Genomic DNA, 22,761 nt, shown 5'->3' with positions numbered 1-22,761 from the left:
TTGCGTGTGCAGACATTGTATCACAATGCTTGGCTTTTACAATGTGTATCATATCACAATGGCTTGCTCGGTTTTCCTCGCAGCCATTTCAACATTTATTGCGTATTTATGCATGCGGCTTTTATCGCGGGCGATCAGTATATCGAGAACACCGCGAGGTTCCTTACCAGGATCGCGGGTCAGAGATCACGTCCTTGTTAGTAAGCTAGATACGTTACAAAAAAGGAGAGCCAATAAAGGCGAACGAGAACGAGCACGAGTAAATATAAATATCAAGTGTTACTCGACCGCCACGTTTGTCGGCTGACAGACGTAGATGCACAGTTGCATGGCTTCTACGTAGCGCAAATGAATTCATTCTGGATGTCATAGACTATCGCGAATAAAAAGAAGCTCGTAAATAATCCTGTTCGATGTAAATTTGTAGCACAGTTGGCGACTGCTAAATGTACTCTTCCAGCGCTTCGTGATTTATCGCGATGAAGAGAGTCCCGTGAGTAAAAAACGGTTCGAGTTTAGCGTGAACAATGCGCATCGCGCGAATGCGAACGTTCGCGAGACGTAAAATTGGAGAAATCGTTGCGTTCGCTTCTAAAACGCGGGGCGAAAGGGCCAGTTTTTTGTTCCGGACGTGACGAATGCCTCGCAATTGTGCGACAAACACATCTGCTCTGTCACGGACATTCTCGCCCGACGTGATGGCTATGAGAGAAACATGGCAGAGCAGTCGGGATTCGCGGAACGTCTTTTTCCTCTTTCGCTTATCGTTATCTCGCGTATATATTGCTATTCTGGAAATATCCTTTCGCATTAATGCGCCTGCACTGGCGAAATGCCAGCACGAGTTCAGGACGATCGATCCTCGTGCTCCGTGAGATAGGTGACGTAAGGATCCGGTAAATTAAAGTAGAAGAGAAAGGAAAATACAGGGCAGAATTGTTAAATATAGATTGGAATGAAGACGTTGCAAAAAATATCATTGGGATACCTGCCAACGTTCAATTATTCTCGAAGCTTGCCCACCATAGAATTGCTTGCAGAAATAATTTCTTTTCTAGAAAGAATTCCGTGCTAAGAAAACTTAATTTCGAGAAAAGAATTACGTTACTTTTTAATTTATAAAGTTTATTATGACTTTGTTAATGAATTAACATTTATTTTACTCGTCTCGTAAAAAATTATATCGTGAAAATCTTAAGTTTCTCTGATTAATCTTGCATTTAAATTAAAACTTGATTTTATCACGAAACTGTTACTCTATTATCGCTATTAAAATATTATTTCGACGCCACGTTTGTTCGTTTTTCAAGTTTTGCTTTCACAATTTATTCAAGATTTTCACGAATGGCGGTAAGTGTTCTGAGCGGGACTCGGATAATAAAAGAAGCCGAGCGATCTGATTTACAAGCAGCAATTGCTTTGGTAACGTGCGCAAAGAGCATGCCTCACGGGAGATAGGAATCTTTCCGCGCTGCTCTCGTTGAAGCACACAATTGTGCTCCCTGTCCGTGCGTGAGATAGAGTCGATTAACTCGCGGTTAACTCGACCAGTTAATTTCCCGATCCGCATCGTGACGAGATTCGTCACGCTTCTGGCGACAGCTGATCGTGACGTTTGCCTATCGTCACTTTTCGAGTATTTCCGATCTAATTCCAAACTTAGAAATCTATGCAGCCTATTGTGTGCCTGATAAAATTATCCATTTCTATTTTCGACATTGTTGTTATTCGTATGTTCTATATTCAGATTTCATATACGAAAAAAATTGGATCCATCAATATAGGCCTTTATTGTTTTTCGATAAAAATTATTTTGCAGCTTAATTTCTATAATAATATTTTTCAAGTTGCGTGTTAAACACGTTACAGATACGTACGAGATATATTCTAGAAAAGAAACTATTATGTAAACCGGATGTATGGATGTAAACCAGAGATGCTCTGTACCTATATAACTTTCATCTTTAACCGGATCAATACACATCTGTTGGCTGTTATATACGGCTACGTCGTATAATGCGACGGTAATTCAGCGATTTAAAGTCCACGCGTTCGCGTTACAAACGACCGCCACGAAGCTTGGAAAATCGAGTTGAAACCTCGACCTCCGTCTCGGCGAAACGCGAGAGAACGGAGTAGTTTAACCGGCCTGGCTGATATTCGTTTGGAAAGGCGCGTTTCACAGTTCGAGCGCGCGGTGTTGCGCGCGTTATATCCGCGTATACATTCTCGACGACATGGTGCAAATTTCGGGGAGCAGAAAGTCGAAGCAAGACCACGCGAGACACGTGCGACCGCGCTTCTCGGCGTGGCGTAACAAGATCTATCGCGGTTCCTCGTCCATCTGCTCGTCAATACCCGGTGGCTCGTTTTATTGCAGACCTCGTGGCGGTGTCGGGTCGGAGCAACCGCCGAGCAGCGACAGCGATGACTACACCACCGCTCACCAGCAAGGTCACGTCGCGGGCGGTTATGGACAGAACCAGGACGGTTACACCGTGCCCAAAGTCCAGGTGTCGGGCCCACCAAACGTCGATGAATCCGCTTCCATCATCAATGGGTGAGTGCCAGAAACGATATCAGCGATACAACTGATATGTAAATTATTCTCTGCTCTTCCTTCTAATCCTTTAATAAATTTAATTTATTAAAAGATTAGAAAGAGAAGAAGAGAATAATTTACATCTCGGTTGACTTTAATTAACGTTGGGAACGGTCCAGTCAGATGTAAATGACCAGAGATACTATTATTAACGTAATCGTAGTGCAAATGCATTAAGTTATTAGAATCGAGATGGTTTTGATGAGTAGATATCTGAGATTAGATCAACCAATTAGGCATTCAAAGAATATTTTGCGTATCTATTGACGATTCATTCTCTCCTGGCGAACGAATGACTTTATGAGTGAATTGCATTTAGTGCGATTGTACAATCGGATAAAGATTCTAATCAATATTGAGCGACACAGAGGTCAGTATAAGTGTCTAGCAAATCTCTTAAGTTGCTGATTCTTATGCAACATCATTCAGTTTTCCGTTGAGTAACATTTTAACAGTAATACTGTTTTTCTAAAGCGCCAAAATGAATTTAAAATAATATAAATAACATTAAAATATAAATATATAAAATATAAAATAACATAAATAACATACAAATAACATAATGATAAAAAATAATATTTAAATGCCGAGAAATATTAACAATCTTTCAGAAATATACAGTTCAGAAGTAATACAATTAAATCTAATAATTTTCGAAAGATATCACTAATTTTTACTTGGAATATAACATAAAAAAAATTATATTAGCATTCTGAGTATTTCTAAATAAATAATGCATAGTAATAAATTTATAAGACTCGATTATCAAAATATATCATATCACTGTTTACAATTTTCTCATAAAAAAAATAATGATTTACCATCTTATCCGTTTTAATAAGAATACAAAAATTTTAATCGAAACTGTAATTGCACCAAGTATTTTATTACAAGTCTACGTAATTCATAAATTCGGTTTAACGCGTTATATCCGCGTATGCACTCTCAGGATACGATATATCAAGAGTATATCACGAGACTATCTACCTGTCGTAATAAGCACACGAGACGATAACTTTTCCTTCTTGTGCGTAGCAACGTAACTCACGCGTAACGACACACAAACACTCACCCCCGTCATCCCCGTAGAGTAATGACCAGAGGTACGCGACGAGTGATAAACAAACAGTTGCGTCGCGCCTGATAAGCGCTGCGTTGGCACCTCCGCGCGGCATTGTTAACAAAATCATTCTCGTTCCTGTACTGTCGTATCGTTCGGCGTTGCCATTACGTGTTTATAATAGGATCGTGCAATGTCTTATCGCGCCGTAATGATACGCCTCCTCGATCCGGTGACTGTCGCGTTGCCAGAAATAGTATAGATCATACCTCGTCGACTCGTCGCCGGGCGAAAACGTTAAGTTAGCGAGAAGAATTCTCGCCGCGTGAATTTTCCTCGATGAGACTTCGGATCGCGGCCGAGAGAGTAAAAGCGGAAGGAAGTGTCTCCCCGCAAGATGTTTTCTACGCCGCTCGTGAATCGCATCGGTGATTGAGTGGCGCTCAAATGAAAGATGACTTCAAGGACTCGCGATACGAAGTCCGAGTCGTCGCCGTCGTTGCGAGTCCGACGACTCGGACTTCTTATTAATAGAAAGGAGAATATCTCGGCGGCATTGAGAATTTCTCGGACCTGCAAGGATTCCTTTTTGGCCAACTACGAGATCGTGTTGCATCGATTAAGAATTAAGAAATCCGTGATATGCGACGAGCGAATATCGTGTGTGTATGAAGAGGAGACGCATATGCGAGTACGCGAGAGCACGTCGACTTGGTGAGTACGTCATACGTCACGATTCGTTTCGATTTATGATGCGATGCTTACAGTCGTTAATTATGAAGGAACTATTATGTTCGCAAGTTTAACCGTGTTGCGCGAGATAAAATAGAAAACCAAAAATCTATCACATATAAACTTATAATAAGATGTATAAATATACACACACACACACACAAGAAATTCAGAATCTCATTTAAACATGTAAAATTACTTATTAAAATGTATTTAATTGATAAAATACTGTTAATTATCAGTGATATTATGTCACTACCGAAAATAATTTTGAATTTAGGAGAAATTGTTGAATTACAGATTATTTCGCTTATCAAAAAGATTGACAAATACATGAATATTATTCGAATCTTTGATCAATCGAATGATGGAATGTGTTTAATATATCTTTACGGCCTTGTAGCACTTTTATAATTATCTTATTCTCTTTCTAGATAGAATTTTTATAAGCTAGACTAGGTACGAAAATAACATAAAAAAATATATAGATTTTTAGAGACTGTTTAATATAATATTACATTCTTCAAAAATTATAATGGAAAATCTGTATTGTCTTGAACAGGTGATACAAGAAGTCAATAAAATGCGCAGTTTAGTAGATTAAAATCAATGATTAAATCTAAGTGATTTTTGCGCGTTCTTTGCGACGTCTATTTCTGCAGAAAGCTTATCAACTTAACTGTTGATGATCGACTTATTGATGTCATGGATGACAGATGTAGTCAAGTAACATCGAGATATCTTTTCGATGGACTAACCACTAAGAAAAAAGGCGATTTATGTTATCTCTCAATAAGTTCGATACTGCGTTTGTTTTTTTGTCGAGAAATTGAATAAATAAATTGAAGTATTGAATATTGACATATATTGATAATCTGACGTGAAAGATAAAAATGGAATCCGTATTTATAGCTTGATTTGAAGTGTGGGAAATAAAACTTTTACGCAAAATTAACGTCGTCGTTGCTTCAAATCGATAACCGATATTTGAATGTTATTATACAATAAAAGTTAAATTAGAGATAGATGTAATTCTATGTGACAAAAATAATATCGTTATCGAAAATTTTCAGTTATCTACTGACATTATCGGATTGTTCACACTGCATTTATCTTATTTCGTCGTTCTCGAGAATTTTTTTCAACGTTTGTCAATGCGAATTGACAATTTTTATAGACACGAAGATACGTTCGCAATTTACCATAATGACTGTACTAATCATTACGATAGGATAGCGTCGGTTGATTCGATTGAAAATACACGGCACGGTGTGTGTATTAAAAATCGCTCTGACAATCGGCTCTAATATCGCGAATTCTATGCGCTGTATAAATACAGCCTGGCGATAGGTGCGATAAGCCATTACACGCTGATCAATACGTTTCACGGCCCGTAAACAAAACTCCCGCGTTCGCCTACGTATTTTTAGAGCAACTTTTTTTTCCATCGTTCCAAGGGCGAGGTCCGAAAATAAATCGTTAAAGAATTCCTCCGTACGCGCTCTTAAGCTTATTTGCACGTCTGACAGTTCTCTTTGCACTGTTCCGGCAAATAGAATGCAGACGATGTGTGGGTTTAATAATTCTCTTCGATCCATTGACAAACTTAACAGATAACGTATCATCTCTTGATCCGTATTTATACCTGCGTTTCTGCTGAAGAATTCTTAAGAAAACAAATCGTAAAAAAAAACGAAAGGAAAGTTACTTTTTTAGCGATATAATTCTATTAATTATCGTATTTAAATATAATTTATTTAATCACTATTTTGCGCTTGATAACGCGGGATGATATGCGAATCGCCGAGTCGAGTTTGAGTTTCGATAGTGAGAAACTCCGTTACGTCGATCGTGTATTGATACAATTAATTTAAAAAGAAAGAAATGGAATTAACGCTCATAATTATTTTAATACTTTTAAATTTCCCAGAGGCGAGGCGGGTGGCGCGCGGCCTTGATGTCTGTTTTGTTTTGACCTCGTACACAAGGCCACCGCATTGTCATTCACGCAGTACTACTCGAGCGAGCAGGTAGCGGAGAGCACAACTCACTCTCCGCCTGTCTCCGTATTATCCATTGAAACTCGATTACCTTTTACGAATAATTAGTAGCTGTCGGCCCGCGCGCTTTAATTAACTTAACGAATGTAAATCTATTGGCTGTTTGTCGAATTAGTATCTCGCGTGATTCCATTCGCTTAAAACTGTAAAATGTAAAACTGTAAAATTGTTTTATTCATACGAGCGATAATTTCTTCAGAGGATAGCTCAATTCGGATGTATTTCAAATTAATTATCAATACACGATCGATATGTAACGGAGTTTCCCGCTATCGGAACTTTTGAACTCGACTCGGCGATTCGCATATCATCCCGCGTTATCAATTGCAAAATAGTGATAAAATAAATTATATTTAAATGAGATAATTAATCGAATTATATCGCTAAAAAAGTAACTTTTCTTTCGTTCCTTACGATTTGTTTTTTAAAGAATTCTTTAGCAAAAACTCATGTAACATGTCACGCTTTGAATACTTCGCCAATTTAAATGAAATCTGCTCATCACTTTTCCCGCTTGACAGCGCGGGATATACGAATAGTCGGATCGAGTGATTTAAATAATGAAAATCATGATATATCGATCAATCACATTTATTAACTCGCGTATTTTGTCTGGTTTTGGGATTTGAAATACATCGTGCGTGTGCAGCACGAAATTTGGATTTCATATTTTCGGACGATTGAAGTTCTTCGAGTAATAACACGATTCATCATCGTCCTTTTTTCGCGTGACCACGTATTTCTCCGTAAGAACGTACGATAGTAAAGTGCGTGTTGCGTGCGATTAACGGGCGTGCCGTTGTGATTATCCTGTTCTGGTGATTAGTACGCGCGATCGTTATTAGTAGTGTTTTCGTGAGTGTTGCGCTGCGAGTGCAATGAACAAATCTCGGAGAGAGGAGGACATAATCGCACTTCCGTCGCGGCGCGTCGTATTGGTGATATATTATTTTTTACCTTAACCCTTTCGTTAGGTCTGATCGAAAAGTGACGATGTGCTACGGACTACCGTAAGCAATATGCATTTATGCAATAAAACTTCAACACGTTTTTAAGTTACACGTTATCGTTACTACCCACTTTATTATTGTAATTTTTCGAATATAAAGAACAAAATGGAATTTACATAAAAAATTCATTTCCACAAATTATAACGCTTAACAATATACATGAAGAACGACTGTAGTCGGCGGTAATACCTATATCAATATCATTTCGCAGAAGGCGATTATAATCGGTAGTAGTAGCGAAAGGCTTAAGGTAAGGGATTAACGTAAAAATGTGCTATATGAGATATAATAGGTATATAAATGTATGTGTATGAAATTAAGAGCACAAGAGATAAAAAACGTCTTATAGAGATCTATTACTTTAAAATAGGTGAGTTAGAGTAGATTAACGCAAATATTTAATCTTAGGATTATAATAATTAATCTATAGAATATTTTATGTACGAATTGTCAAACAAGTGTTTTTTTTTTAGAAAAATCGTAATTGAGAATACCATGAGAAAAATGCATTAGTAATTTGCTACAAGGAAGTAATATTTTGAGATCTGTTTCGATATGCATTTCATATTTCGAGCGGTTTTATTTTAATTTTTCACGAGCCATCCACCCTTTTTATGGGTAATTCAATTTTTCACTTGAAACCAAAGATATTTAATAACGTTATTCAATAACTTCTCGTCTCATATGCGAATATTATGAAGTGTTCCATAACAGTTGTACAATACTTCAATTAAGTTTTACGAGAATTTATCGTTCGTTTCTCGCAATCAGCTGAGTACGCGGGATGTAGATTTTTAATGCAAATATGGCTATTGTACCACCTGTGTCTCGAAATATAAAACTTTATTCCGAGTATCTCACTTGATACGCTTTTCGAATTTATATAACAATCATGAATACGGATCCTGAAAAATAACTAGCATTCATTAACCCGATAATTAATGCCGGTATATAACAAGTAGTAATACGAGAATTGAATGGTAATTATGAAAGTACACTAAAATTACATCATCGCGTTATACGACATTATTATATTTATAAATATTAAAAAACGTGAAAAAGACGTGAACGTTAAAAATATTTTTTAATGCTCACTACCGACATTATTCACCAAACAATTTTATGTGCGTAAACTCGTATTTTTATCAATAATGCCGGTTATCATATCAGTAGAACAATATTTTACGACGCGAATAATTTACGACATATTATATGGATTTGCACAATTACCATAACTACATAGTGTCATAAGCGTATTCTAATAAAAATGAAAATTTTGCAATCCCTTGAGAGCTGAAATTTCTTTGTTGTTTATCGTGTCATGTAGATAACGCGTGACAGCGCGTCATAATTTATGATAGGCAGGTAGATAACGGGTGTTTTTACTTGTAATCCGCGAGACACATCAGGAATCAAATGTGAGAATTAGCTGTGCTAGCGCCAGCCGCGAGATCGTTAGAGCAACAATAGAACAACAAATGTGAATGTCGGATATATCCACCTCCTTTGTATAGAGTCGCATTACTCATACCCGGCGTGCTAATGACTTTCAACGAAATACACATCACTCGACTCGTTTTCAGCTCTTGAACATTTATAGCGTCATTACTCACTATATTCTTCCAGCAAAAGTTCCAAGTCCTGTTAAGTTCTGTTAGTTCTACAGTGTTGTCACAATATTTAAAATAACAAGGAACATAGAGATACTTGAAAAATAAAAGCGAATTAAAGTTAAAAATCAATCGTAGATAAAATTCGTTTTCCAATGTTATTAAAATTATAAATCAGTAAAACGTACTGGCATTAATATTATTGGAAAATATTGTAATATCATGCTTGTTCGTCAATATGCAATTGTGATGATTCCGTAGAAAGTGTAAAATTGAATGTCTGTCATTAGTATAACTGTAATTAAATAAAATTAGTATAACAAAAAAAATTCCCTACGTATCCGCACTCAAGGTTCAAGAAAAGAAGTCTATCAACTAATCAACTAATAACAAGTCTATCAACATTGTGCTTCCGTCATTACAGTTTTACTTTCTAAATTGCGTCTTTAAACTCGAGAAAGTCAGATACCGGGTAGCTTCGGCCTCTAAATTTGACGGGCAATAACGAAGGATGAGCTTCGCGTACAGCGATATATACACTCGATTTAGAACCGACGCATCAACGATTCGGGCGGGCCAAGGCGACGTCAACGCCTAAATGAGTTTGCATTTAAACTCATCGTACAGCCAAAGTGCATTGTCGTTGGGACGAACTCATTGCTGTTAATTTGTCGCGACGTCTTCTCTCTACAGTTCGGTCTCCGAGTCAGACTTTTAATAGAATTCGTGCTGGATATCTAACAGTGCGATCGATACAACGAATTACGCCAAGATTGGCACGGGCGAGATTTTAAGTACGACGCGATTTGACGACGGAAATATTCTCTTATTTACACATTTTATCCAGTAAAATGTAAACTTTATTACAAAATTATATCGGCGATATTAAGGCGAAGGGCTCTCGTTTTCCACGACAAGCCGTTTAAACTTTTGCGACGGTAATCTGAAATATTTAAATTGAACGCTATTTAAATATCTCGATCTACGTGAAAGATAAATGTAAGTTAAAAATGCAAACGAGAATTTTTCTCTCGCCTTCATATTTTATTACTGTCTATTATTACATCTAGAAAGATGTAAGTAGAAAAGGGATGGTGATAATAAACACCACGTGTAATCCTAAAATTTACTCATTTTTTATGCAGTTGAAACGAAATTATTAACGCGCTGTACCATCGTTCGAGACTCCTAGAAATTCAATTAATACGCCTGTGCATCAGACATCGCAGCTTCTCATACGTCTATATATAGCAACGGATAATTATAACGGCAATCAACAACACACGACTTTACATATACGAGGATAGACGAGCATCCTGCCAAGTCATATACGCAATTAAACGCACGATAGAGCCGTGTATTCCGTTTTGCGCCGCAATTGCATCCTTTTTTGTATAAAATTTTCCAACGCACTGTCGGCGAGAGGAGCTGCAGTCTTCCATCGTCGCTGGTGTATCGATTAATTGTCATTTAACGGGGCGGGCAACGCTGGAAAACGCGCACACGCGATGTGACAGATTCCCGATCACGCCAGTGTGGGCAATACGGTTTATGTTTCCTCTTCCGCGTTGCACGCCACCAATAAATTAGCGTTATTTGCGGACTGTCACAATTCCGGGCGAAAAGCACTGTCGACACGTGAATTACGCGTGCACAATGGAAAACTGTTACGCGGTGCTTTATAGCTAACGCGATGCACCGCTAGGCATGTGTGTGAAGATAAAAAGGTGCACGAACGTGGAGAAGTGCGCTCGATAATAAGAGATCCGTGCTAGTTTAATGATAATGCAGTCTTGTGCGAGGCTGGCGCGCGATCGGCCGTTACTTTCGAAACGACTCGATAGAAAGTAGATAGCTTTTTACCGGAAATTCGCTTCATCTCGAGAGAAGAGAGAGATACTGGGAATATTATTTACATATACTGGGAATATATTTTGCTCGATATCCGTAAACTTTCGAACCGAATCGGGAAGATCGAAAGGGATCGCGACGAATTAGGGCAACCGCGCAGGTTTTTGCGCGGGGATTCCCCGAGTGCGCTTCCCCCGAGTTTGTTTTCCTCTCCCACGAAATGGCATCCTAAGGTTTCGCTCGAGCCTTTGATATTAAGGTTAATCTTCTTGATCTAGTTTTCTCTCGGGTTTTGCACCAGGCATTTGGTTCTCTCACGATGGCACATTAACTGCGGTTAATGTCTCACACGCTGGAAAGTGAGCTTTCTACGTTTTTGATCGCGGAACTAACGAGCGAGCGAGCGAGCGAGCGATCTCGATAATCTGCTGTTGCGACTCGTTCCTGACGTACATAATTAAATCTGAATTTCATTTTGCATATGTAATTTTAATCATTTGTCTGCAAATTTAACTTTTACGATATTATTTAACGGATTATGATTTTGAAGCTGATTTGAACCCTTCATCTCGCGACGAAATCATTTTTTGTTTCTCTCCTCTATTCTTCGAGAAGTGATTCTTCTTCTTTGTTTCAATAAGAGCGGAATTATCGTGTTCTTTATTACGATATCTTTTTTTACTTTTAATATCGTCGGAATGCTTCGGTCATGAATCTAAGATTACGTCTGCTACGTTTTACTGTTCATCAGTATCATTACAAAAATGCATCGTCTGCGGACATTAATAATTTATTAGATAACCTCTATTTTTTCGTAAAAATAACATAATATTGTATAACACGTGTCGTTTTGATTTAATGTTATGAAATGATGATATGACTGCGCAAACGGCGTAATGGAATCTTTCTTCATCCAAGCAGTTTCGTGGGCATTTTAGCGGGACAAAATATAATGGCGTGAAACTATGATGAATGAACAGGATGCGGGATCGTCTTCTCAATTAAAGTACCTCTTCGAGCACCCGTATTATCGTCTCGATAAAAGTGACTTCCGCGTTATTTATCGAGGAACAACGTTTCTTTTTAATGTATCATAACCATAACACTACAAAACTTGCGTTTATGGAGCACACAATTTATATAATACATTCTATATAATCCCAACAAGATTTACAGTCTATTTAAACTTACATCTAACTTACGTTAACTTGTGCGTTTAAGATCTATATAAGTTTATATCTTTCAATATTTTCTCCGAGGGTAGCACACAAGCAAGTAAAGTTAATATTAATAAGCGACGTTTATTTACGCTCGCGTGTCGCACGTGTAGTTGTTGACCATAAGGTAAAAAATCGCATCATATATTTTTATATTTAACGTCGTAACGTCCTTCGAGGATTTAATTAAGGTCTTGGACACGAAGCGTTTTTGTCTCCGTTGATTTAGCTCTTTTCAACTCTCGATGCAGATACATTCGTAAACGATATCAATATTCTACGGATCGTGAAATATTTGTCTGGCGTTTATCACGTCCATTCTTTCATGCATATTTATTTAATTATATGTCCAAACTTCAAGCGGTATGTAGATAAACTTCCTCTGATATTTAATTTCTATCTAACTTCCAAAATTTATATTTATCTTAATCCTAGCTAGCTACAGCTTATTTTCGAGTCCTTAATTCGCCACACTCCGGTTCGTGAGATCGCTCGACTTTGTCGCATTGTCATTTTTATTCTAATTAATATTTTCAAGCTTTTATACTGTAGAAATTGGAAATACAGGCTTTGAATAAGATGTTTATGATAATATCAAGAACCAAGAAAATGATTTGAATTGAAACTGAATTTATTATAAGAAAACTCTAGAAAATTGTGTTACTATGTGAAAACTAGAAAACTGGAAAACGTTCAGCCATCTACTGGAGCGGAATATGGCGAACTAGGGTTAAAATTATCATTTCCAATCTTCAACAAAACTGAAGAAATATGTTATCAAATTAATATAGTGTGAACCATTCGATCATTAAATTGAAACATGCCGCCCAGTCAGTGAAATTAATTTTATAAACTGTTATTTTATTTTGAATTATTTTTTATTGTTTTAAATGAAAACTGAAATTGGAGATGAAACTAGATATAAATTCTAATTTTTACGTTTGCTTTTAATTTTAATATTTATATCTCCGGTTTGAATTATGCGCAAAAGATTGGACCGTGTCATTCGGGGGGCGTAGGTAATGACCTGTTAATTTTTATGTCAGCAATAACCGCTTACCAGGGTTGAGATCTATGGGAAGAATGTGTGATTTATCCGCGACGCCGAGCTGACGTCCGGCGGACCGGCTTTAACCAGAAACATTTTACCATAATAACCTCCGGTTTAGCCGCGCGGCATTACTTGGTGGACTCCGTAGCCCGATAATCGCCCTAGAAAGAGGACTCGTTCTTCCATCTCGCTATTAATACCGTTTCGTGCCCGTAGCCCTCTTCTATTCGCGTTCGCGTTGATCTTTACGAGACTGCTCGCGTTCGCGTTCGATTTTACGACCAGTAGAGAGACCGGCTTGAGGAAGGAACAAGCCAGTTAATGCCCCGGCTAAATATACGTCGTCGAGAAATTTTCAGGGAAGCTTCTGTGTATATGAGGACGAGTGACCGTTCGCGTTCGTGTTTCTGTTGGCATCAAATGAGAATATTTCATTACTGATAATTATGCGCAAAGAACTGCGTGTCATGATTTATTGTCGATGAAAACTAGTCCGTATAGTATCTGCAACGCTATCATTTATTTTTTTTACGTTGTATAAAACGCAATTATACAGTGGCGTATGGCAATGCGGTCAAACCGCAATGTACGACTGACTTATCGCGCTACGATAAATTCCCGATTTTTCGCAATTGCTCGATATCTTTTCGGGAATTATTATTCTCGCTATCGCGCGCGACGATAACGACGTTCTGAGGGCAAGAGATCGAGAAAAAGGCACTGTTTGTAGATTTTATTGCTGGATGCCGGAGAGGGATGGACGCGAATGACAGGAAAAAAAGAAATGCGGTGCAATGAACTGTCGTCCGTGCCACTGGCCGGCCTTGCGCGCAGCACTTATCGTGTACTATCAAAAGGCATTAACAAGCGCATACGGTTGATGGAACGAGCGAATTACAATTGCGCGCCGTTGGAGCAACGGTGCATTTTGCGGTCGAAACCGTCGATCTTAAACTGCATTGAATACAATATACCGTGTTAACGAGAGGCAAATAAAACGGGTATCTGAGCTTGGCAAGTCACGCACTCAAATGAATCTCAGTTTAGGAATAAAAAAAAATACAAAGTTGAGAGTAAGAATAAAAAATGGATAGATAAAAGTACAGAAAGCATATATTAACAAAAAGGATACGAAACTTGATTGATCAAATTATCTAAATACGTATAATCTAAATTACATACGAAATAAATTCATAATTCATAATATTATTAAATTATGAAATTCCGCAGTTAATTTCGACTAATTTACATTGATAAAAATTTAAAACTTTATTTTAGAATATGACCATCAACGTATACTGCTAAATGTTGAAGGATGAAATTTAATATGACAAACTCAATACCTTGAGTTAAATAATATTTTGTTATTTTTAACTGTGATGTGTGTCGAAATTTATTATCTTAACACAAAATAGTATTATTTTAACTTTATTGGTATAATTAAATTAACATTGTTTTAGTTAAATTTACGACATATTGAGTAGGAGCAATGGTGATTTATAGGAATGGTTAAAAATGACTCAAATTGAGTATAATTTAACACTACGAATTTAACAGTGTAAATAAGAAAATGTTTAATAATGAGTTTAACGGCAAACGATAGGTTTTTACTAGATTTTTGAGATTAGAATTAAGAGAAAGTAAAAATGAAAAATTAAACAATAATTGTAGTTGTACCTCGTACATTAAAAATATGCGTAGTAGTTGTGAGGACGAGAATTAATGATAGCGTGCGTGAGTGTTAATTGGAGGACACCGGTGAATGAAATTTTTACGAAAAAAAAAAAAATACGTAGATAATAATTCGGCAGAGAAACAACTCGGACGTGTCGTAATGTCGGTTATCGTTACCGCTTAATTCTCGCCGATTGTATAACGCGTAACGATAGGAAGTGCGAAGAATGATACGAAGCCAGTTGAATATGACGTAAATCCAGCGTCGATGTCGCGTGAGGGGTTTCATGGGGTCGCATTATCTGTCGGATTAATTAAACGTCTGATGCCGGTCCCCTTAGGTTTTAATTTCTGGCTGCGTTAGTGGATAGTACCGTTTGTACTCGGCTTGTAACGTTATTATATCACGATCTGTGGATTACAGTATATCGTGACACAACGCATAACTGTGAGCGTATATTTCCACCGTAAGCCATATCGCATACAGTATGAGAAAAACACGATGACCATCGAGATATCAAAAAACATAAACTTGGTTTCTCGAGAATCACGTGTCATTATTATTTGTCGCATAATTATCTTGATAGCGCAAGGGACAATTTCCTGATTAGTTCGAGCGAAGAAATATAATTCGGTCGAATCATTTCGAACGAAATATGTATTCTCTTTCTTAAGAAATTTTTTTATCTTTAAATCTAATTTTACATGAAGTAAGAGAAAGGAATAAAAATAATATTTTTTTTATTGAAGAAACTATTGTTACACAAATAATACATAAACATAGGACGTAATATATGAAATAATAAATTTTAATAATAAATTGTTGTTTAAATAACTTTTGTCATACTGAAGATATGGCCTAATGACAGAACAAAACGTTTGAAAATTATAATTTAATAAATTACAGCGACATTCTGTTGTGGCACTGACATTTATTAATCGTTTGAGTTTCCTGGTACTTATTTATAATAAACTTTATTATTTTCTATTAATTTCTAAAGTTATTAAATCCGAGTCTATTTTTAACTGCGACAGTTTATCAATTTTTTTCAGCCAGGTACGATAATATTTGTACGTCACAATATTTAACTGTCTGACGGTTAATCCCCTAGTAACAACATAATAATCGATCCGCGGTGGGATTTAAATTTGCACAAGTGGTTAACACGCTCGAATTAATATATCCGCGAATTAATACGCGTAATGACCGTCCATTTAAACGCACGCAGAAGTTATTTAAATCACATACAGTTCCCTATCGGCGGTCGGGGCGCGTCTTTAAAAAGGCGTCCGGGTAAATGGTCGATTGAACTTTATTGATTATAGACAGTTTTTATCGCGATATACACGTCGAACTTCGATCCACGATTCCTTTTCCCGGCGAGGCGGAAGATTATCAGACTCCGCGCGCGCAGATGTTGCAGCGCTGCAACGCCGCGAGAGGCGACGAGAGGCGACGAGAGGCGACGAGAGGCGATGACGACGGCGACGGCGACAGAGGCGTCTTTGGTATCATTGTCGTCGCCTCTCGTCGCAGATAACCCGTGCCGCAGATAACGGCTGCGACCCGGTAATTTTCCCGTACACATCGCGCTTATTCCGTCGGCAAGGGAAACAAACGCGACGCTGCGAGTCTGCGATACCAGTCGCTGCCATCAGAAGGGTCGCAGATCCCACCCCGGAATGGCGCGTTTCCGTCGTGAGTGACAGTGAATGCATCCGGATAACGTGGTAAAGAGCCGGACAAGAATTACCATCTTAGAAACAGGTAACTCGTGTGTAGACGTGAGAAATGTTGTTAGATGGGTTCGAGAGGAAGCGAAAAAGAATATTAATTCGTTATTTAATATCTCGTTATAAGTCTTCCTTCATAAATTGTAAATTATGTAACTTAATTTTCATTGTATAGTTGATAATAATTTGCTTTGTATTTTTATTTACTCTGTCTTCTGAGAGAAAAATGACGAATCAGTTAATTTTAATTAGTCCTTGTGACGAAGGTTTTAATGCTTTTAGTCTTGACGGAAACTTAAATGTCACGAGTATTGTGCGGGCAAAGACGAGAATACATGCAAGAAAAATTCTTAAAATCATATGCAAATTACATGTGCAATAAATTTCAACCTTTTATCCACTTGTCGATGTTAACAAATTAAAAAAAAAAAACAATAAGTCGATGAAAAATAATCACAATAATAAAATGCATAAAATTAATATAAAAATTCTCTAGTGTTTTTTTACTGATTACAAATAATAATGTAGAGATTATAATTCAGTGTCAATCTCATAGTTTTTCATATTGGGGCAGTGACTATATATGCTATAACTTGCTAAAGATGTATTCATGATTTCGAAACAGTTAGTCATTGCATATTTTGCTACAAGCGAAGATAATGGACTCCTAAAATGGAACGCGTATATCTAATCGCGGGTCTACTTGTTCTCGTATGTTTGTGCAAATATTATAAGACACATGGTTTAAAGTGGGTCGTCTAAGTATAATTTGCTGTTTGCCAAAGATGTTTTGCGGATATTGACGTTCGGAGTCAAGCTGCATCTGTTTCTCCGGTCTTGCTTACGTAACACGCGGATTCCCAATTTCGGTAAAAATGTTAAACATCGTTACTATGAATAAATGTGACCTCGCTAGTAATTTATTTTTCTTTTTTTTTCAATCAGCCACTTATTTTATTCAATATTAATCTTTTTCTTTCGCGTTTCACAAAAATTATCCAGTACCACGAGATATATATTGATTTTTATTTTTGCAAGAATATGAGTATGTAAATCTCCGAAGGATAAACAAGAATGTAAAATTTATTTTTATCCGTTACAATAAATTTATTAAGATTCATCTGAAATAACAAGATTCGCTTAAAATGTTATAGACGTAAACAGTTTACACCTTTACATATTTAAATGTGCTCGATGAATAAGTTGCATAGAAATGTCTTATTACTGACATTTTTAACACTGCGCGGACACCGTGGGCCTTTTAAGGCACAGTCGACTTTTCACCTTTAGGGGAGAGTTGGCAATTACCGAGCCCCTAAGAACCGAAGAGTATATCTAAGCTCAGAAATGCTTCAAAAAAACAAACTGTGCAGTTTTAGATAGGTCATTTATTTAGCTATCCATATGTAAATCTTTCACTTTAGCCTATTAAATCCGTCAAATTTATTTCTCTAATGTAAATATTATATTACTCACCTCTTATCGAAACTACCAGCAAAATTGCAACGAGCAAGCAGAGAAGCTTCCAGAGCGCACTGTGTTTACATGAACGGCCGGAACGCATTGACGGCGCATGCGGGTGGGGTATTTCGTGTTACTCTATGATATTAACATCATTGTAGGCGCGTAATACAAATAGTTATTGAGATAAACAATGGCGCGGAATTGTCAACCGCGCGGTAATTGCCAACTCTCCCCTATGACTCCCACGGGAATGGAAAAAAAATTGCAACAGTTTCGGTCTATGTAAGTATAGAAATCACTCTTTGAAATCTTAAAGATGGTACATGAATTTTTATAGATTTTTTTGTAACACAGAAACGCTTTCAAAAACCCTTTGGACTTAAAAGTCCCAGGGTGTCCGAATGACTGCTTAAAGAACACGGTGTTCGCGCAGTGTTAAAGATTAATAGTAAAGACTTTTTAATCGACCCTACTATCATTTTTTTTAATCGTCATGACAATACGACCATTGGTTTTGATCAATTAATCGTCAAAATACTGTTAATTATTCACTGGCGAAGTAAATGTTAGTTACTATTCAATCTTAAAGATATTGATCGAGTTCCGTTTTAATCCTTGATACATAAGATTACGCTGCACCTGCTACACGAGTAACAAGATCGATCGTTATATCACGCACGGCTTTTAAAGTCAGAAAATTCAATCGTATCAGAAAGTTAAGGCAAGATGGATAACTGTCAGGGAAAATTCTCGTGGAAAATCTCGCCTCATGCAATATGCAATCACTGGATAACGCACGCGGTGCATAATGGAGGGAAAAATGCCGGTAATACGGTAAACTACCGTGTTTATTGCCTCTTAACTGTGGCTCGCTTTCGAAGTTAGTTCTAAGCGCATAGAAAGTGCGACGCATACAATATTGGTTTAGCGACCAGACACACGGCACCTACTACACGTGTCGCAAGACGTTTGCCGCGGCGCTGCGAAAGTAGAAGAAAAAAAGAGTCGAGTCCATTGCGAGGCTTGCAATAATTTAGTAATCGGATCTGAGGCACTCGCATTTAAACTACTTGATGTGTCGCAATCGACTCACAAGCGGAACTTTATACTACCTGATACTACCGTTACAACAAAACCGCGGTATCGCGAATATTGCGCCAAATATCACTTGATTTAATAACGTAAAAAGACAACTTTTCCGTAAGCTTGACTTTTGCAGATTTTATCATAATATTCTGTAAAGAGACATACCTAGAAACATTTAATTCTTGTAAATAATAACGCAATTAGTTAGATTGTTTTAGACAGGAAATTACTTCTTCTATATAGACGGGGAATATTGACGGAAATTACTTCAGAGTGCCTGCTTTTCAGAAAGCAGAAACATTCGGTAGCAATTAGTATAATTGTATAAAAGCATTCCGTTTTATTGCCTTTGCTTCCCTATTGCTCGTATTAACGATAACGAACGAAGCGTTTTCAATACGTAAAATGTGTATTGATCTGAGAATTAATAATGCCACGTGCGATGTATATAAAAACAATTCAATTAGAAACAAATAATGGCTCTATTCTAATTTTTACCGGCCACATGAAGGACACAAAACCTTTTAGTATGGAAAACATTCTTTCCTACTCTAAACACATATGTATAATACCTACACTGTTAAATTCGTAGTGTCAATAAATTATACTCAATTTAAGTCGTTTTTAACTAAACCATTGAAGTTAGAATAATACTGTTTCGTGTTAAAATAATAAATTTCGATACACACATGGTAGTTAAAAATAACAAAATGTTATTTAACTCCAGGTATTGGTTTCATCCTTTAACAGTGTATAATCTTTGAAACGCAAAAATTAACGATGTGATTATTTACGATGTTATCGCACGTACAATCACCTCTCTCTGAAAAGTGCCGACTTTTTTTTTTTTATCGCGCGGTGGTGTATCGGCACCGGTTCCAACTTCTCAACCACCTGCTCCGACGGCGCGTGTAAAAAGACGGTGCGTGTATGCAGGTGCGTGTCAGGAGACAACGCGCACGTGAGGCTCGTAGAACATACATACATACAAGCATCGGCGTCGCTTCGCGAGTTAGGACGAAGACGGTATAGAGGAGACGTATCGAGCGACGGACGGCGGCGGCGGCGGTGGCGGCGGTGGCGGTGGCTGTGGAGAGAGGAACGCGCGCGCTGATCGGTGTGGCGGTTGGCGGTGGTGTTTCGCCGCCGCCGCCAGTGTCGGATGGAGATACGGCTTGTTCGTATCGTCCCGTCCCTCACGTTTAAAGTCGCGCCGCGTGTGTCAGCGATTCTTTCTCACCGGCGAGCGAAGGAGGGCCCCGCCGCTGCCTCATCTCGAGTCCGTGTGTGCCATCCGAGCGACTGCCATCGGTGCCGAGCTCTCCCTTTTCCTCTATCCGGCTTGCCGGAGAGATAACCGACCTGGGGTGCGTTAACCCCCGATAACCCCGAGGCGCAGGATACCGCCGACCCGCGCGGGATTCGATCGATCGGTGATTTTGGACCATATCTCTTCGGTCGCGATTTAAATCGCGCCTCCGATTTCGCGGATTCCTCGCGAGACGACGCCGACGCGAGTGGCATGGAGAGGTTTAAATATTTCTGATACTATGTCGCGATACGAACAGAGATAATCCTGATAACGCGAGCCGAATGCGCCTTTCGATTGGGATCGTTTATGAATGAATTTTTATAGACGGTGCAGGGTAACGAGAGTTGGACGCTTCCATTGAGAACGAAGCGATTCAGAGATCGCTATTGTTCTTGTTGTTGATCAATAAATAAATCGGGTTTGTGTACGACGGAACGTGGTGGATTATCAACGAACGGATCAACGAGAATGCGTGCCTCGATAAGAGCGGGAGGTTTTAATTACGCTCATTAGCCACACGCAGGATATGCACGCGTCATTAAATCTGTGTGAAGCTCGGCCGAGCAAATTTTGCGAACGAATATAACGCCGTGGTGAGGCTGGAGTGAGGCATTATCCGAAAACGAATGGAACAATCTCGCGTCCATCGGTGGAAATGGAAGGACTTGGACGTCCTCGAACGTTGTTCGTACAACCCGTAGAGATCAGACTTGTCGAATTTTCTTTCGCCACCACTTGTATTTTATAATAATTGTCCTCGAATGAGACTCTCTAACGGACGGATACATTTTAAGTATCCTTTAACGCTTATTTTATCAAGGGACTCCTGTGTAATTGACTGGAAAATAAAAATAGACCTACGACGAAGTATCGATGCCTCCTCTTCCTCCGCCTCCAGCATCCGCAGGTAAAATATCGAACGTATTTAAAAAAAAAAAATAAAGCACAATTGACCGCAGCAAACGAGAGATCTGCACATCTGCGATGCCATGAGAAACCTCTCGATGGACGTTCGATCGGTTTCTAATCGCTGAAAATACTCAGTCAACGACACTCTGTTGATCTTCGCCTAACGACCAGCCAGGAGAGAGTAGAGCGAGAGAAGAGGAAGAGAGAAGAGAATCAATAGAGTGCACGGGCTTCGTGCCTTCTTGTCGTTAGTACGCAGTTCGTCGAGTGCTTCGCCCTTTCCTGGTTGTTGGCCTGGCAACCGCGTGGCGATACCTTAAGGGTGCCGACATACTCGCCCCCGCAACCCCCGCGACGACGGGGTATACAGGATTGCGTTCCTCGCGTCGTTCCTCGTCTCTTAAGAGACAATCGATTCGCGGAGGACACTCGCCGAGGGAGAAGTTGCAAAATCGTCAGCTGATCGAAGCCCTTCGTTCTCGGCCGATCGATTCATAAATCGCGCGAAACCCCGGATCGCAGTCGAGTGCGCGATCTCGAAGTCATAAATTTCATCAATCTGGATCTTCGCGCCGTCACTCTGGATATTCTACGGAAACGAAAGTGCCCTGGAAGATCGGAGTCGCTGATCTTGGAAACATTGGACTCGAGGGAAAGGGACGTAATTCGCGATCTACGAAAAAGTCTGATTAGTGAGAAAAGACGGAAATCTGGGAGTTTTGAGACTCCTCGTGCGGATCTTGCAATTAGAGAGACATCGGAAGAGAGTGCACGAACGAGGGTGCATGGAAGAGGTGCAGCTCAAAGAACCCATAATGCTTTGCTTCGTTCAGGGGTTCTACACGAAGGATGACTCGAAGTCGCGACGCAACAAAAGGTAAAAATTAGCAGCGTAATCTACACGAGATAATTCCACGGAGAATCGCTGGACGTCTTTCTGACTGCGGATTCTGAAAATGTCTTCAATTCAAAATAATTAAATTCGCCGCTTAATTTTACATAACGAAATAACTTATCATTTTATTTTTCTAAATATATTTCTCGATATTTGGAAGGCACGAATAAATAATAAGTTTATATGTAAATATTTGGTACACTATATTGTAGCATATGCGGGCAGATTGCTTGTTAATTATTATTACAAATAACTATTAACTTTGCATTTAGAATTAGCGTAGCAACGGATAATCAATCAGATAGCCAATTAGTTAGGAGGATCACTAAACTGACAATTTGTACAATATGATAATACCGCTAATCGTATATAATTCGATATTATTAAATATCTCGTAATTTATATAACTGGTTGCAGTGATTGCTTCATGCAATTATTGCTGTTTACATACCTTATTTATATTCTCGGGATATTTTATATGGTAAAATATTTAA

General features: G+C 38.4%; 1 protein-coding gene across 3 annotated transcripts in view; it reads left to right on the top strand.

Annotated features, from left to right (window-relative positions):
- The window catches only part of LOC139770942 (uncharacterized), a 65,331-nt gene that overhangs the window by 12,861 nt on the left and 29,709 nt on the right, over window positions 1–22,761 (top strand). For all 3 annotated transcript variants that reach the window (XM_071703255.1, XM_071703256.1, XM_071703254.1), the window contains one exon: window positions 2,381–2,560. In XM_071703255.1, coding sequence (XP_071559356.1) covers window positions 2,381–2,560 — 180 coding nt within the window. The remainder of the gene's footprint in view (window positions 1–2,380; window positions 2,561–22,761) is intronic.

The sequence above is a fragment of the Temnothorax nylanderi genome, unplaced genomic scaffold, assembly GCF_030848795.1.
Source record: "Temnothorax nylanderi isolate EJ_2023f unplaced genomic scaffold, tnyl_v1.0 TNYL_tig0035_pilon, whole genome shotgun sequence".
Taxonomy (NCBI): Eukaryota; Metazoa; Arthropoda; class Insecta; order Hymenoptera; family Formicidae; genus Temnothorax; species Temnothorax nylanderi.
The sequence above is the reverse complement of the archived record's forward strand: the minus strand, read 5'-3'. Positions and strand labels throughout refer to the sequence as shown.